The sequence below is a fragment of the Schistosoma mansoni genome, chromosome 2 (assembly GCF_000237925.1).
Source record: "Schistosoma mansoni strain Puerto Rico chromosome 2, complete genome".
NCBI lineage: Eukaryota > Metazoa > Platyhelminthes > Trematoda > Strigeidida > Schistosomatidae > Schistosoma > Schistosoma mansoni.
Window position 1 is genome coordinate 23,482,079 of NC_031496.1, and position 14,191 is coordinate 23,496,269.

Here is a 14,191-nt window from a genome sequence, read left to right on the forward strand (position 1 = left end):
ACCTTTCCTTGCCCATATATATAGTTATCATCGATGACTTTTGTTATTCCAATCCTTTACATTCAATTTTGTCAATTGTTCCACATTATTTATTACCCCAATGATAAAACTCTAATGCATATTTGGTTGTAAGCAGCTGATGAGAAACCACGAAATATAATGGATTCATATTATTCTGCATCAATATTTGTTCTGTCTTTATTTAAATTCATAAAGGGAACTAACTGCATGATGTAATGATTTAATTATTTTTGAAATAGTTTCTGTTATGAACTAATTTATTAGTTAAAGAATGACTGAAGATTAGTCTCTTAAGTTTTGGCCAATACACCTCATTATATCAAATTATATATTTTACGAATGAATGAACAAATGAAAGCTTCTAGACATAATAAGATACATTCACTTGGTGTTGTTTACTTGTATCTAAGTGGATAACGCGATGGTGTTTGAAACAAACGGTATTGGGTTCGAGTCCCAGAGTGAACATCAACTCTCAGATGCAGGTACATCCAGCTGATGAGTCCCGGATAGGAAGAAACGCTCGCGAAACTGGATTCCACTGCTAGCCACTATCCATCATTGCTTATGTAATAAGATACAGTATATATTCATTTGTAAAAAAAACTATATAAAAACTGTAACTTTTCATCCACCATTTTGAGTGTACTTAGTCAATAATGAGATTGGTCGTATGTATGTATATTGAATAGTTAGTTCATTTTTTTCCAATAAAGACTAACAATACTAATTAATCGACTATTCTAATAGGATTGTACTCAACTGAAATTTGAAGCATATGAAAATTTGCGTTTTTATTCGTTGTAAGTATCTCAAGTGGTATCAATTCAAGTCGAATACCACCTACAAATTCAACATGTCTTCATGAAATTCCTACATCAAAACTATTATATTAAGATTAGGATGGGTTGTATAAAGCAGCGAAACCTAAGAGTCGCTTTTCTTTCGATTTAGGGTGTTCTCATTAGGGCTTGGATCCAATACCTATTACTTCAAAGACCAACACGCATTCCGCTTTGCTGTGGAGTTCAGATAACCTCTAACTTGTTCAGTGGATATAAGGATTATATTATTATTATAATTATCTCATTGTTGATTACTTACTTACGTCTGTTACTTCCAATGGAGCATAGGCCACCGACCAGCATTCTCCAACCCACTCTGTCCTGGGATTTCCATTCTAGTTCTATCCAGTTCTTGTATATTCTTCTCATGTCTGTCTCTATTTCTCGGCGTAATTTGTTCTTTGGTCTTCTTCTTCTCCTTTGACCTTCAGGACTCCATGTGAGGGCTTGCCTTGTGACGCAGTCGGGTGATTTCCTCAATGTGTGCCCATTCCACTTCGAGCGCTTCTTTCTGATTTCTTCCTCCACTGGAATCTGGTTTGTTGTCTCCCATAGTAACTTGTTGCTAATGGTGTCTGGTCAGCGGATCTGAAGTATTTTGCGTAGACAACTGTTATAAACACTTGTATCTTCTGGATAATGGCTTTCGTAGTTCTCCAAGTTTCCGCCTCATACAGTAGAACTGTCTTGACATTTGTATTGAAAATTCTGATCTTGGTGTTGGTTGACAGACAATTGTTTTGAGCTCCAGATGTTCTTCAGTTGTAGTGAATATGTTGCTCTTGCTTTGCTGATCCTCGCCCTCACATCTGCATCTGATCCACCGTGTTTATCGATGATGGTGACCAAATATGTAAAGGTTTCCACATACTCCAAAGGTTATCCGTCAAGTGTAATTCTATTGGTGCATATTGTATTGTATCGGAGAGTCTTGCTTCTCCCTTTGATATTCAGGACTAAATCTTGATATACCAACAAATGTTGATCAAAATTCGTTGCTGATTATTAACAGCGGAATAATTCAAGCCTTCATTAATAGTGATTTATTAGAATAAAATTGTTTACATTTGCTGAAGTGTTTTATTTTGTAAACGTGTTGCATTATTTTCTATAACCGCTTATTAGAAAAATAGTTTTCTTAGGTTTCTAAGATTCATAAACCTAACGATCCTTTACGCCCAATTCTGGACATGTCAAACTTACCATACCATTCTACAGCAAATATTTTTTTTGTTTTTTTCTTCTTAATTTATTTACTTCAAATAGCTATTGGTGTTTCAGTGAAGATGATTGATGCTATATATCGACTACCTGGATTATCCGCTTTATACGCTGATAGATCTAATGTAATACGATCTAGTCATTGTCCCAAAGATTCAGAATTGGTGAAAATGGAATATGCTGAAGCTTTAAATGCATTTAAAAGTGATGGAATTAAAGGTAAGATTTGACTTAATGTTGATCTGAAAATAATGAGAATGAATAAATGGAGAGATATCTTTTGTTCTATGATTTCAATTTGAAAGCTTTAACCCATATATATAATCGATGAGCTTTGTATCATGGATTGATTTTAACTCATCACCGTGCCTGATGGTTCTGAGTTCTATCCCTGGCGGTGGTCGTAAATACACACTGTTATATACTCCTGTCCAGTGCTTCGCGGTTACCAATAGTTGTATAGATACAGTCGATTTGTTATGCGAACTATAAAATTCTTGTATTGGAGCTAATAAGTGCTGGACAGTTGTCTCATCTATGTATTGAACTCTTTAGCAGTGCCGAATCGCAACCCCACCAAAGATCGAACCAAAGGCCTTCAGATCTTGCTGTGAAAGCCACACCATCAGTGAGATTGTCAACTTCAGTCGTTGAATAGTATTTTCCGACCATTAATAATTGTCTAACTAAAATTCGCCAATGACGTAATTTGCAAATTGAGTAGTATCCACGAACGTTCAATCGTTATTACAAAGTATGTGTTGATGAAACACGATTTTCTTTGTATTAATTTTGAAAGTAGTAATTTTCGATTGACCACTATTTACTAATAGTCTGATGAACGAATTCTCTCATTTTACTGATTCAATTTACAATTACCTGTTACTGTAAAACTAAATAAATCGATCTTTCTATGCGGAAATCGTCAAACTATATCACGAGGCAAGTTCTAACTTGGAATCCTCAAAGCAAAAGAGAAAAAGGAAGAATAAAGAATACACTACGCAAGAAAGTGGAGTCAGACATCAAAAGAATGAATAGAAATTAGAAACAACTGGAATGGAGGGTCCAGAACAGAATTGATTGGAGATTCTTAATCGGCGGCCAATGTCCCATGAGGTATAACAGGCGTAATTAATTAATGGAGAATTGGTGAACACTATTTTTTACGATCAAAAAGAAGTGGGGGCTAATTGTATAAAAAGCTAAATAAATAGTAGGGGTACCTTTTGAACATTGGTCATTCGATTAAAATAAACGTATTCAATTAAATTTACATGTTTAATGGAACAAAAGTCATTTCTTTGCTTAGCTACTCTCACGTTTGCTTACCTTTTTCCTGTTATGTTCAAACCAATATCATGTCCACTAAAATGAGCACACTAAAATAAGCACGAATACTAATATTTACCTTTGATTATTACTGTAAATAGGTCAGATATTTTCAAGCAACATGATTATTAACTTGAATATTTTGTTTGTCATTATGTTAATGCTGTCCGTGTATTTGTGTGATAAAGTTTCTTTTATTATTGTTTAGTTATCTTTGAACTATAAGCTAATTGAGTAGTTTGTATGCTTGAGATAAGATGGTAGTTGGAGGTGGTTAACAGGAAACCCTGGACCCGGGTTTCGTGCTACTTGGAACTCGTCAGCAAGGTGTACCTGTAATCTTGAGGGAACTGGTGCTCCCTGACGGATTCGGTCTTGTGTCACTGAGCTTCACAGTCAGAGACGTTACCACTGAGCTATCCGGGCCGCGGCCGACCTCCTCTAGGACTGAGATGTAATCATAATTGATTGATCACTGGGTGGTGATCAATGTCATGCGTGTCAAGTCCGTTTTAGGGCTGATCGAATGCTTTCGATCAAGTTGCAATGTGGCCATTAGTCTAGGTGGCTTGACACTGCGTGCACTATGTTGAGATAAGATGATGGTTGGAGGAAACCCTGGACCCGGGTTTCGTGCTACTTGGCACTCGTCAGCAAGGTAAACATGAATCGTAAACATGAATGTAGAACTTGCTAGTAGAAGATCAAAGAATATACAGTTTCATTAGGGTTTTCCAACTAATTGAAAGTAAAATGTCTACAAAACATTCTATTAGCTCTTATAGATCAACCATTTGTCTGAACTTTAATTTATGGAGTACTTCAATGTTGTTGACATCATTTATTTATTTAAAAACTTAAACATTGGTACAAGGAGGCATCAAATAGATAGGCGCCACATAAATTATTCGATTTGTGTGAGGGCTGAGATATTGCCCGGGTGCTGAGACCGGAGCAATAGGTTTTTTAGGGGACCACACTCTGAGCTTTTAACCTAATGATGATCCACAACACAGTGAAGCAACTTAAGGAGATGCGGTTCCATGATAGCCGGTGACCAATGATTGATTCATACGCCATTGGTTCCTTCAGGGTACTGGAGCCCATGTACACCATTGGTTGGGAATCAGGGTTTTCCAACTCTCCTACGTGAATCCTCCATACCCGGTTAAAGCTCTAGATATTCACTTTCCGTCCTCTCACTTTCGTGAACAACACCCTCGTCACGAGAAGACAGTAGGTAGGACTTCTTTGTTAGTGGTTGTATGCACGTGGCCACCTGAGAGGATTTGGAGAGGGAGAGATGACTCTCCCCACACTCGGCTGTACTAGGGCATTTGGGGGCATCGATAGATTTTATTTGTGGAGCTTTACTAAAACTTGTGTTTAAATGACAGTATTGATACAATTTGCTCAAGATGCACATAAATCAGTAAAGACTGGTTGATTGCGGTGATTAACATAAGAATCCTTACAAATAACCTCGTAGCCTTTGAATATAGTAGTAGCTGTCTGTACTTTGTAGCTTACTGGACAACGCTTGGACGTCCAATGTAGTAGGTACTGAGATTGAATATCAGCCTTTACGTCAATACTGATGACTCAGGAACATCCAAGGGACGAGTGGCAAATACGGTAAAATACTCGTACTGGATTCCATTACTAATCATAGGTTGATATTAATAAATCGTTTGATTGTGAAGAAACTGGGTACTATCATACGATTCTCTACATTGAGTAAATCAGCTAACTAACATTATTGTAAGCTCAAAAACATAGCTGTATCGACCCATACTATCAGGCTACGTAATCACAATATGAGAAGTACTTATTTAGATGTATAGCAAAAAGATCGAAATGATTTTAATGTCTATGGTAATACAAACAATCTAAATATGGAAAACATGGTTCACAAAGAAGATAAAAGAAATAATATATGTAGATTATTATTGATATCAGAAGGGTTTTTTTGTGGAGATTTAGTATTTTCATAGTTGAAAGCATGAGTCAATTGAAGCTAGACCACCAAGGAAAACCTGGAAGCACTGGATTGCCGTTTCGTAATATTGCGTGACTCCTCATCAGTGCGCATCCACGACCTCGCCTCACGAGATTCGAACCCAGGACCTACCAGTCTCGCGCCAGAGCACTTATTTATTTATCTACAGAATGACTAGTATCAATTGACAAACTGTAGTATCTATATAGCTTTTGTAAGTGACAATCTATTCAACACCACATAAGTTAAATAATCTCTAAAAACCCTTTACACTAAAACTAATATGACTCTGCGACAACGACAACAACAACAACAACTTGAGTTTTGATTATTTAACTGAATTTTAATAATTTAGCTCGAAGCAATCTCATCTTTAGTTCTTATCTCTCTTTCTCCCACATTTCTCTCTCTCTCTCTCGCTTTATTCCCTTCTTAGCATTACATATGTTTAATACACGACTAACATGTTTTCTCAGTTGAATAATCACTACGACAACACCTGCTTTCTGCTATGTTTTCTTTTCTGTTTTGGTTCTTAGGATACTTTTGATGAATAAATAGATATTCTATTTATTTTGTTTTATTTACTAACCAAGTTTATATATTTATATCCTATGGGATATCTAGATTCATGTATATACATATATGCGTACACATTCACCCCATCTATTTGTTGATCATCACTGACTTGAATTGTTTGATTACTTCAATCGGTCAATCTTACAGGGTATCCCACAATAGTATGTTGCATACATATACAGGAATACGGATATTTTGTATATACTTTCACAATTATATTATGATTAGAGTTTATGGTATGTTGTTTTATTTTTCTAAAAACAGAAAGGAAACCCCTCCCCGTAAATATAGTAACCTATTGTGTAATCATTTTTTGTATTTGCGTAGTTAATCATTCATTAGAAATGACCAAATCAAAATCAACATAATAATGAGAAGGGGTTTTGGTGAAGATTTCAGTATTTTCATAGTTGAAATCATGAGTCAATTGAAGCTAGACCACTATGGAAAACCTGGAAGCACTGGACGGTTGTTCCGTCCTATTATGGGACTCCTCAGCAATGTGCATCCGCGATCCCGCCTCACGAGATTCGAACCCAGGATCTACCAGTCTCGCTCCAGAGAAATGGTTATATTGTTGTCAGAGGTTAATGATTTGATATATATATATATATATATATATATATATATATATATATATATATAACTTAGCACTATCTTTGACTATGACACTCTAAGTGAAACACTTTTTTAGATCTAATAAGAGATATTCATTTGTTTAATATCGCAGATAGTCTAGGCGAAATGATACGTAAGTAAAATGAGGCGATTTTTCATTTGATTTGGCAACTGATTGGTAACAAATGTCTTATTTGTCTTGTCTTCAGCGCTAATTGAATTTTATCGATCGTTTTGGAATGTAACTTCCTGTCTAGGCGGATTAACATCGTATATTACCATGTTTACACGTTAAGTGCTTGTAAGTAGTCATGGAGACGCAAATCTAAATGAAGTCTGAATATATTACTTTTTATATGGTTTGTTTTCAGTCGGATTTGTATGAGTTAAAGTGAGCAGTTTTTCTAATTAGTTGATCAGTGATTTACTGAATAATCATAGACATACAATATCATACAATTAATCGTCTATCATCATCATGGGTTCGAATTTAACGAGGCGGAATCGTTTATGCGCACCTCTGACGAGTCCTAAAATAGAAAGAAACGGCCATCCAGTGTTTCCAGGTTTTCCCTAGTGATACAGGTACAATTGACTCATGATTTCAACTATAAAATATATTTTATTACATTTATCTCATAGGTTTCAATGATTTCATTTGTCAACACATTTTATTGTTTTTTTCTTATCTCTTTTTCCTTTATTCTTATAGTCATTAATGAAAAAATGTCGGATCAACCAAAGGAAGGTGATTGTAATGAAAAGTGGACAACATAAGTGAATTGTTCTTGTAACGTTACCATTTACTTGTATAGGGTTATGTATTTTACAATAAGAGATTGTATATTTAAATATATAGAATTCATAATGTATGATGTTTATCTTAGTTAAATCTATTCTAAAATAAACGGCGTCCTGTTCAAATCTTCCGCCACTTATTTTCAACTATACAAATATTGTAATTGAACTATCTATTTCAAACTTGTTTGAACTGGTGAATTATTAAAGCTTATTATCTGTAGTCACGCGTTATTATAAAAAAAAACGGTTACGATTCATTGTCATACTGAATATAGGAAAACTCATACAGAAACACTACAGTTTAAACATAGTTACGTTTCCTTATCTGTTCTTTGATAAAGTGAGAGACAAATATATCCTGGAATTCAAGTACTTTATGCCTAGGATGAATGAAAAAAATAGTTGTATCAATTGAACTAATAGAAAACTTTCATGATTGAATTTATTTGGGAAATACTGACTGTTAGAAGTACTTTAAGAATACGACTCCCAAGTGAGGAATCGTGGATGCGCATTGCTGAGGAGTTCCATAGTAGGACGAAACGACCGTCCATTGCTTCCAGGTTTTCCATGGTGGTATAGCTTTGATCGACTCATGAATTCAACTATTAAATTAAATAAAAATGTATATTTTGGTGACCCGAGATTGGACTCCAGATAAATCGCTTGCTGGTTGTTATCGAAATATACATATCACCAATCCTCGTATATAATCATCAACTTAAGTCGCGTTGGTGAAGAACGCAATTAAATAAATCAAATACGGAATGAAGTTTTGAATACGTATATTTCGTACAATTGTTGATTGGGAAGCGGAACAAAATGCGTAATGGAGAAACTGCGTGAGCAAACTGAATTTAAACAATCGTTATTCAATATTTATAGTGAGACAAAAATAAGTTACAGACATGAGATGAGTAAGATAAGAAATGCACACAGACACGCTTTCATAAAAGCAGTGAAGGTTGATAAGCGAATAAGTGACAAGATGAAAATGTGACTTGAGGAGAATGAATAGATTGATCTATTCAGAAGGTAGAATAACCTTTTCGAGCTTGACATAGGGCCAGCCCCTACAGTATTAAAGAGTTATCCATTTTGATATTGCACGATCGATGTAGAGTATTCTTTTCTACTTCAAAACATATAGTATTGATTTAAGTAATAATTCTTATTCTTATTAAACCATTCAACAAAATAATCATCTAGTTTCTTGTACATTTACTTCAACATGGATTCCGAATGTTGAAGTAATGAGATGTATTGATATCTAGAGATTTCAGCATGTCTATTGGTTTTCATGGGTTATTATCAAATTTACGATCTCGATATTGTATAAATATCTATATAGAGCGTGATTAATTTGAGTATGAACTTAGTCGCGCTAGAGACTCTTTTCGAATTGTTTTCATAGGCACAAATCATTTTATAGGAAGTTTATCATCCCTTACAAAGTCTACATCAGCAAGTTTGCTGAGGGATTGCAAAGATCAAATTATAGTAGAATCATCGTTTTAAGCAAAGATGGATAGTGGCTAGCAGTGAAATCCAGGACGCGCGTTTCGTCCTGGACCATCGTTTTCACCATATTGCGATCAAAAGTTATCCATTTCATGTAATGTAAGATGAAATACACTCATTTTTCGAATTTCACCTACAATCTGAAAAGTGATTTTCTATCTATTCTGATCGGCTCGTTTCCATACAATACTGAAAATTATTTCTCCATGGAAACAATACGATTTTAGCTGTTACATATTTTCATATCTTATTCGTTGAGATATATGGCGCTATGATTATATCAAATGATATGTAAAGTATGAACATTGATTATTCAGTTTGTAATAGTTTAGGTAGAATTTGGAATAAACCAAGCTTTAGAATATATTGAAACTACAAAGATTGATTTTGAAAGTGATTTTAGAGTACAGTAATTATATCATCTTATTGAATAGAAAAGTAGATAACCAATAACCGGGTATAAAGAAATGAAACATCAACAACATCGAATGACTTAAGATAGGTCGTTGAAATAATGTGATCAATGGACAACTGTTTGTTTTGTTCAAAGTTAGGACTCCTCAGAATTGTCCACTTTTGAATCAACCAGCATTCTGTTATATCCCGTGAAGATTTATGAATGGTAACTTTGAGAACTATGTGTGGACCAATATGATATGCATATTTCCTATTGTAGAATTGTTAAGTAACTAAACTATTCATATTCATGTTCCTTTTATTATAAGCTTTATTTTGACCCATAGACTATAACTATACGATTTGCCGTTCTTGAGTTATCCCTAGTCTATTAATTACTGTTCCCCCTATTCACAGCCACATTTGGCCAAATCTTGTACAAATGTTATTTTCTATTTTATGGTACGATGTGGTCAGTTTGTTTGGTATATAAACCCAGTATGTTTGTGAATAATGATTCATATTGCACAGGCTGTTATTGGTGTTCTGGACTTAACTGGTTGGGCTAGGCAGAAGCAGGACTGATAAGTACTCAAGACTGCTCATACGCGTTTTCGAGTATCATTGGTCTGATCGATAATTCACTGTTCTCTCATTGGCGGGGATCATCATGTTATATATTAGCTGGGTATCCAGACAGGCACAATTGATATAACACATTCTTAAGCAAACTTTTCATTTCTCATATTGTGGTTGTTTAATTTAGAGTTGTAATCTATTAGTTCACATGTAAAAATTTCATTTGTTCGTGACGTAGAATGATATTATTCCTAACTGTTAGGAGATTACTTTCCACCTCCTCAACACTGTTGAACTATACCAGTCACGGTTTTTCATTGGAACTTTTCATATTTTGTAATCATACACTAATGGATTGTTATTTAAATCATACATTTTTAATTGAGCAATTCATTTCACAGTTGAAAGCATGAGTCAATTGAAGCTAGACCACCATGGAAATCCTGAAAGCACTGGACGGCCGTTTCGTCCTATTATGGGACTCCTCAGCAGTGCGCATCCACGATCCCGCCTCACGAGATTCGAACCCAGGACCTACCAGTCTCACGCCAGAGCACTTGACCACTGAGCCGGCGTCCAATGGCGTTTATGTTCATTTTGGGAGCTTCTAACAAATTAATTGGAAAATATAAACTAGTTTCATTTAAGATTCATTATAAAATAAATATATAAATTGCCTTAGAACCATCTTAAGTTTATCTTTGTTTGTATTTCACTTATTTAATGAATAAATAAACAAGTAAATGATAAAATAAAACCGAATTCTGTATTGAGTTTGTGGTGGGCGCTATTCGTAGGATTACCTGTGGCAGAACATGGGGTTGAATGGAGAAAATAGTTTCAGTACATCAAAATCATAACGTTAACAGTACACTTGAAGACTAGACGAGAATACAGTTCAGACTGCAGAATACACTAGGAGACCATGTATACGCATTATATAATGAAAAAACCCAAATTGGTTTCTTACGTACTGCACCCTGGCACCAATCTTAAACATTGATTGACAACTGAGTAAAGACCAGCGGTAGAGTGATGCTAACTGTTCCGACTGAGACATTATGTGATATTTGTTCGGATCTCACCAATATTCAGATTTTGTGATGCTATAGGAAGGACAACACGTTGGTTCATTCGAGCTTTGAATGATTGTAATAAATATATATCCTGAAAATAATTATAGAACTCATGTCCGTTTACAGGCCCGATCAGCTGGATAAACACAACGTTATGTGTTAAAAGTCAATATATGATTTTAGATTTTTCGGATTGTAATTATTCAAAAAAGATACTAAGGTAACCAGAGACATTTATTTATTTGAACACATAAATATTGGTACAAGGGGGTACCAGATATATATGTTCCATACAAAATATTGTCATTTCATTTAATTGTGTGAGGGCTATGATACTGCCCAGGTGCCCAGACCGAAGCAGGTGGTTTTCTAAGGGGACCACACCCCAAGCCTTTGACCTGAAGGTCTAGTCCACAAGGTAGTGGAGCATCATGAGGAGATGCAGTCCCATGGTAGTCGGTGACCAACGATAGGTTCATACGCCGTTTGTCCTCTCAGGATACTGGAGCCTATGTGCACCATTGGTTCGGAATCAGGGTTTCTCAACTCCCCCCGGTGGACTTTCTGTGTTCATCAACCCGGTTAAAGCGCCGGACACTCGCTTTTCGTCCTCTCAATTTTGTAAACAACAGTAATGCCACAAGAAGGCAGTGAGTAGGACTTTCCTGGAAAAGGCTATATACGCGTGGCCATATGAGGGCATTTTGAGAGGGAGCGTGGACTCTCCCCACTCTGGGCCGTACCACGGCATTTGAGAGCAGAGACATTTATGATTAGATAACATAGCTAGAAAGATTCATTTACATCTTCATTGTCTAATGTAATGTTAAAATAGCATACAAATATTAATGTAGCTTAATAAAGAGTCTTCTTTCTTAAATCCAAGTCACGAATACTTTAGTAGGTGAATAGATGAAATTTGATCTTTCTGTAATCCAGTCATACATGAAAGCAAAAAGTTAAGATATCAATTTGTTTTCTAAGTTAAACATATATTTCATGTTGTTTAATATGATAAGCAAAGATGGATAGTTACTAGCAGTGGAATCTAAGACGCGCGTTTCGTCCCATTTGGGACTCCTCAGCTGGATGTATTTGCATTTCAGAGTTGATGTTCACTCTGGGCCGAGTGGATAATGCAATGGCATTTGAAGGGAAAGGTACTGGGTTCCAGTCCCAGAGTGAACACCAAATCTGAGATGCAGGTACATCCAACTGACGAGTCCCAAATAGGACGAAACGCACGTCCTGGATTTCACTGCTAGCCACTATCCATCTTTGCTTACAATCCTTGTGAATTAGGGCTATATCGAGGCAATACGCAAAGTATGCACATATGACAATCAGTGACTAACCAGTTGTAGTCCCAACACATAGATGGGAAGATTCAAACAAACAATACTAAGTGAATTTTAATGGATAGCTTGATACATTTTGGAAGGCAATCTAACTGATTAATAACAAATAAGTTTTGGAATCAGCTGATTCTTCAAATAAATGTAATCTATCATTGAAATCAATCAGATGGTAATTAAATTAATGGCGGTAACTTTGTTTAGATAAATTTGGTTCAAATCAGTTTTGTAAGTTCTCACGTGGTTTGATTAAAGTAAAACTAATAAGTATGGTACAGGGAGAATTTGAAATACTAGAGAAGTGAAAGATTTCAACAAGCTTTGACTCTTCAAACCCTGAGAAAAACAGATAGTCAACATATAAAGAGAATCTCCATTGTCAAAAAACAAATAGTATTTACAGGTGGTTTTAGGACTTTAATACCATCCAGTGAAGTTACTCATTATGGCTTGGTGTTCCAGAGATTCAAGGTTGGTGAAGCCTCACTCGGTAGAGCCCAAAGGCTTATCTAGATTAGAAAGCCGCTTTCTGAGGCTGAAAAACTAACTGCGTGGACCTGATTTGGTGTGGTAATCGTTGGAACCCCGAGTCTTGGCGAGCGGACATTGCACCAGGGTCAAGTATGGTATACATGCATACCAGTGACGCATAAGTTTTCACCCATGCATCCTTTATCATACGCATAGGTATAATTACCCTGTGAGTAAATATACGTTACACGCACACCTGTAGCACAAGTTTTCACTCATGTATCTCATAGCATACATATATTCACCGACCCAGGAAAGTGAATGGTCATCGCTCCTATTGAACGTAATTACTATAACTGACTGTCTCTTACACATTGCATTCATATCACTGGTGCAAGGACTTTCGTCCATGCACATCATGACATACACATAAGCATAAGCACTTTCTACAGGAGGATTTATGGTCACCTCTTCCTGGTATCCGTTATCAGATCTTATTATGTCTTCAACCCTAAGAATTGAGCCGCTGATTTTTTGACATAGGGTAGACATTTTTCAGCTTGCGTTCCTCGTGCTAACCCACGTGCGTACCCTTTGCATGTACATACATACACAAGCTGAGACTCATACTATTCATAAACATACACATCGGGCAGCCCGTTACGATTTTTAGAGCCTCAAGGAGTGAACTCCGTGTAATTCAGTCACAGCAAAGGAGTGCCGAATTAATCCAATCTCCACTGACTAATTAAATTGGCTAACACGGTTACCCTCACTATCCAACCGAGTCACTTGAAAACTTTGAGTTGGATTTTGCTGCCACTCCAATTTATAAAAACTTTGACACCGGATCAACTAGGTTGAGCAAAAGCTTCATCAGTTGGTTTCTTGATTTTTCAAGGAAGTTTCCAAGAATACTGATTGTATAGAGTATTCTTAAACATTTTCTCAGCTTTTAGAAAATGTTTCAATTAATTATAAGTGCTTTTTAACAAAGAATGCTTTCACATAATGCCATTAACACTTTTGATTACTAAAAAAACCTTTTTTTTTCCACTTTGTTTTCCTCTTTTTTTCCATAGTGATAAGTTAATTTTTGCCTTTATATTGTGATATGCTTAATCGTGTTAGCACAAGTTTTGGTGATAATAATCTAGTACTTTGGCAGTTGTTATCTCAGGCTTTTGTTTTAAGTAACCTGTTAATAGAGTCATTTCCAAACGAACATGTAGAATAATGTTTCACAGCTTTATGGACAAAGTTTGAATTTGATAATTAAAGGAGATCATCTTTATGACGAATATTGTCACGATGTAAGATAAATGAGAAGGAGCCAATACATTTTCCTTAAAAGTATATCTCAATATCAACAATACA

General features: G+C 35.6%; 1 protein-coding gene and 1 non-coding gene across 2 annotated transcripts; both read left to right on the top strand.

Annotated features, from left to right (window-relative positions):
* Window positions 1–799: 799 nt before the first annotated feature.
* On the top strand, window positions 800–7,392 carry Smp_180930 (hypothetical protein; the record flags this gene model as incomplete). The annotated part of the gene is made up of 3 exons (XM_018796143.1): window positions 800–824; window positions 2,133–2,306; window positions 7,328–7,392. 3 exons carry the CDS (start codon window positions 800–802, stop codon window positions 7,390–7,392), a joined length of 264 nt encoding a protein of 87 aa, XP_018650385.1.
* Window positions 7,393–12,102: 4,710 nt separating this feature from the next.
* Smp_tRNA_00793_Gln_TTG.1.1 lies at window positions 12,103–12,176 on the top strand. The gene has a single exon. It is a non-coding gene (tRNA).
* The last annotated feature ends 2,015 nt before the right edge of the window (window positions 12,177–14,191 follow it).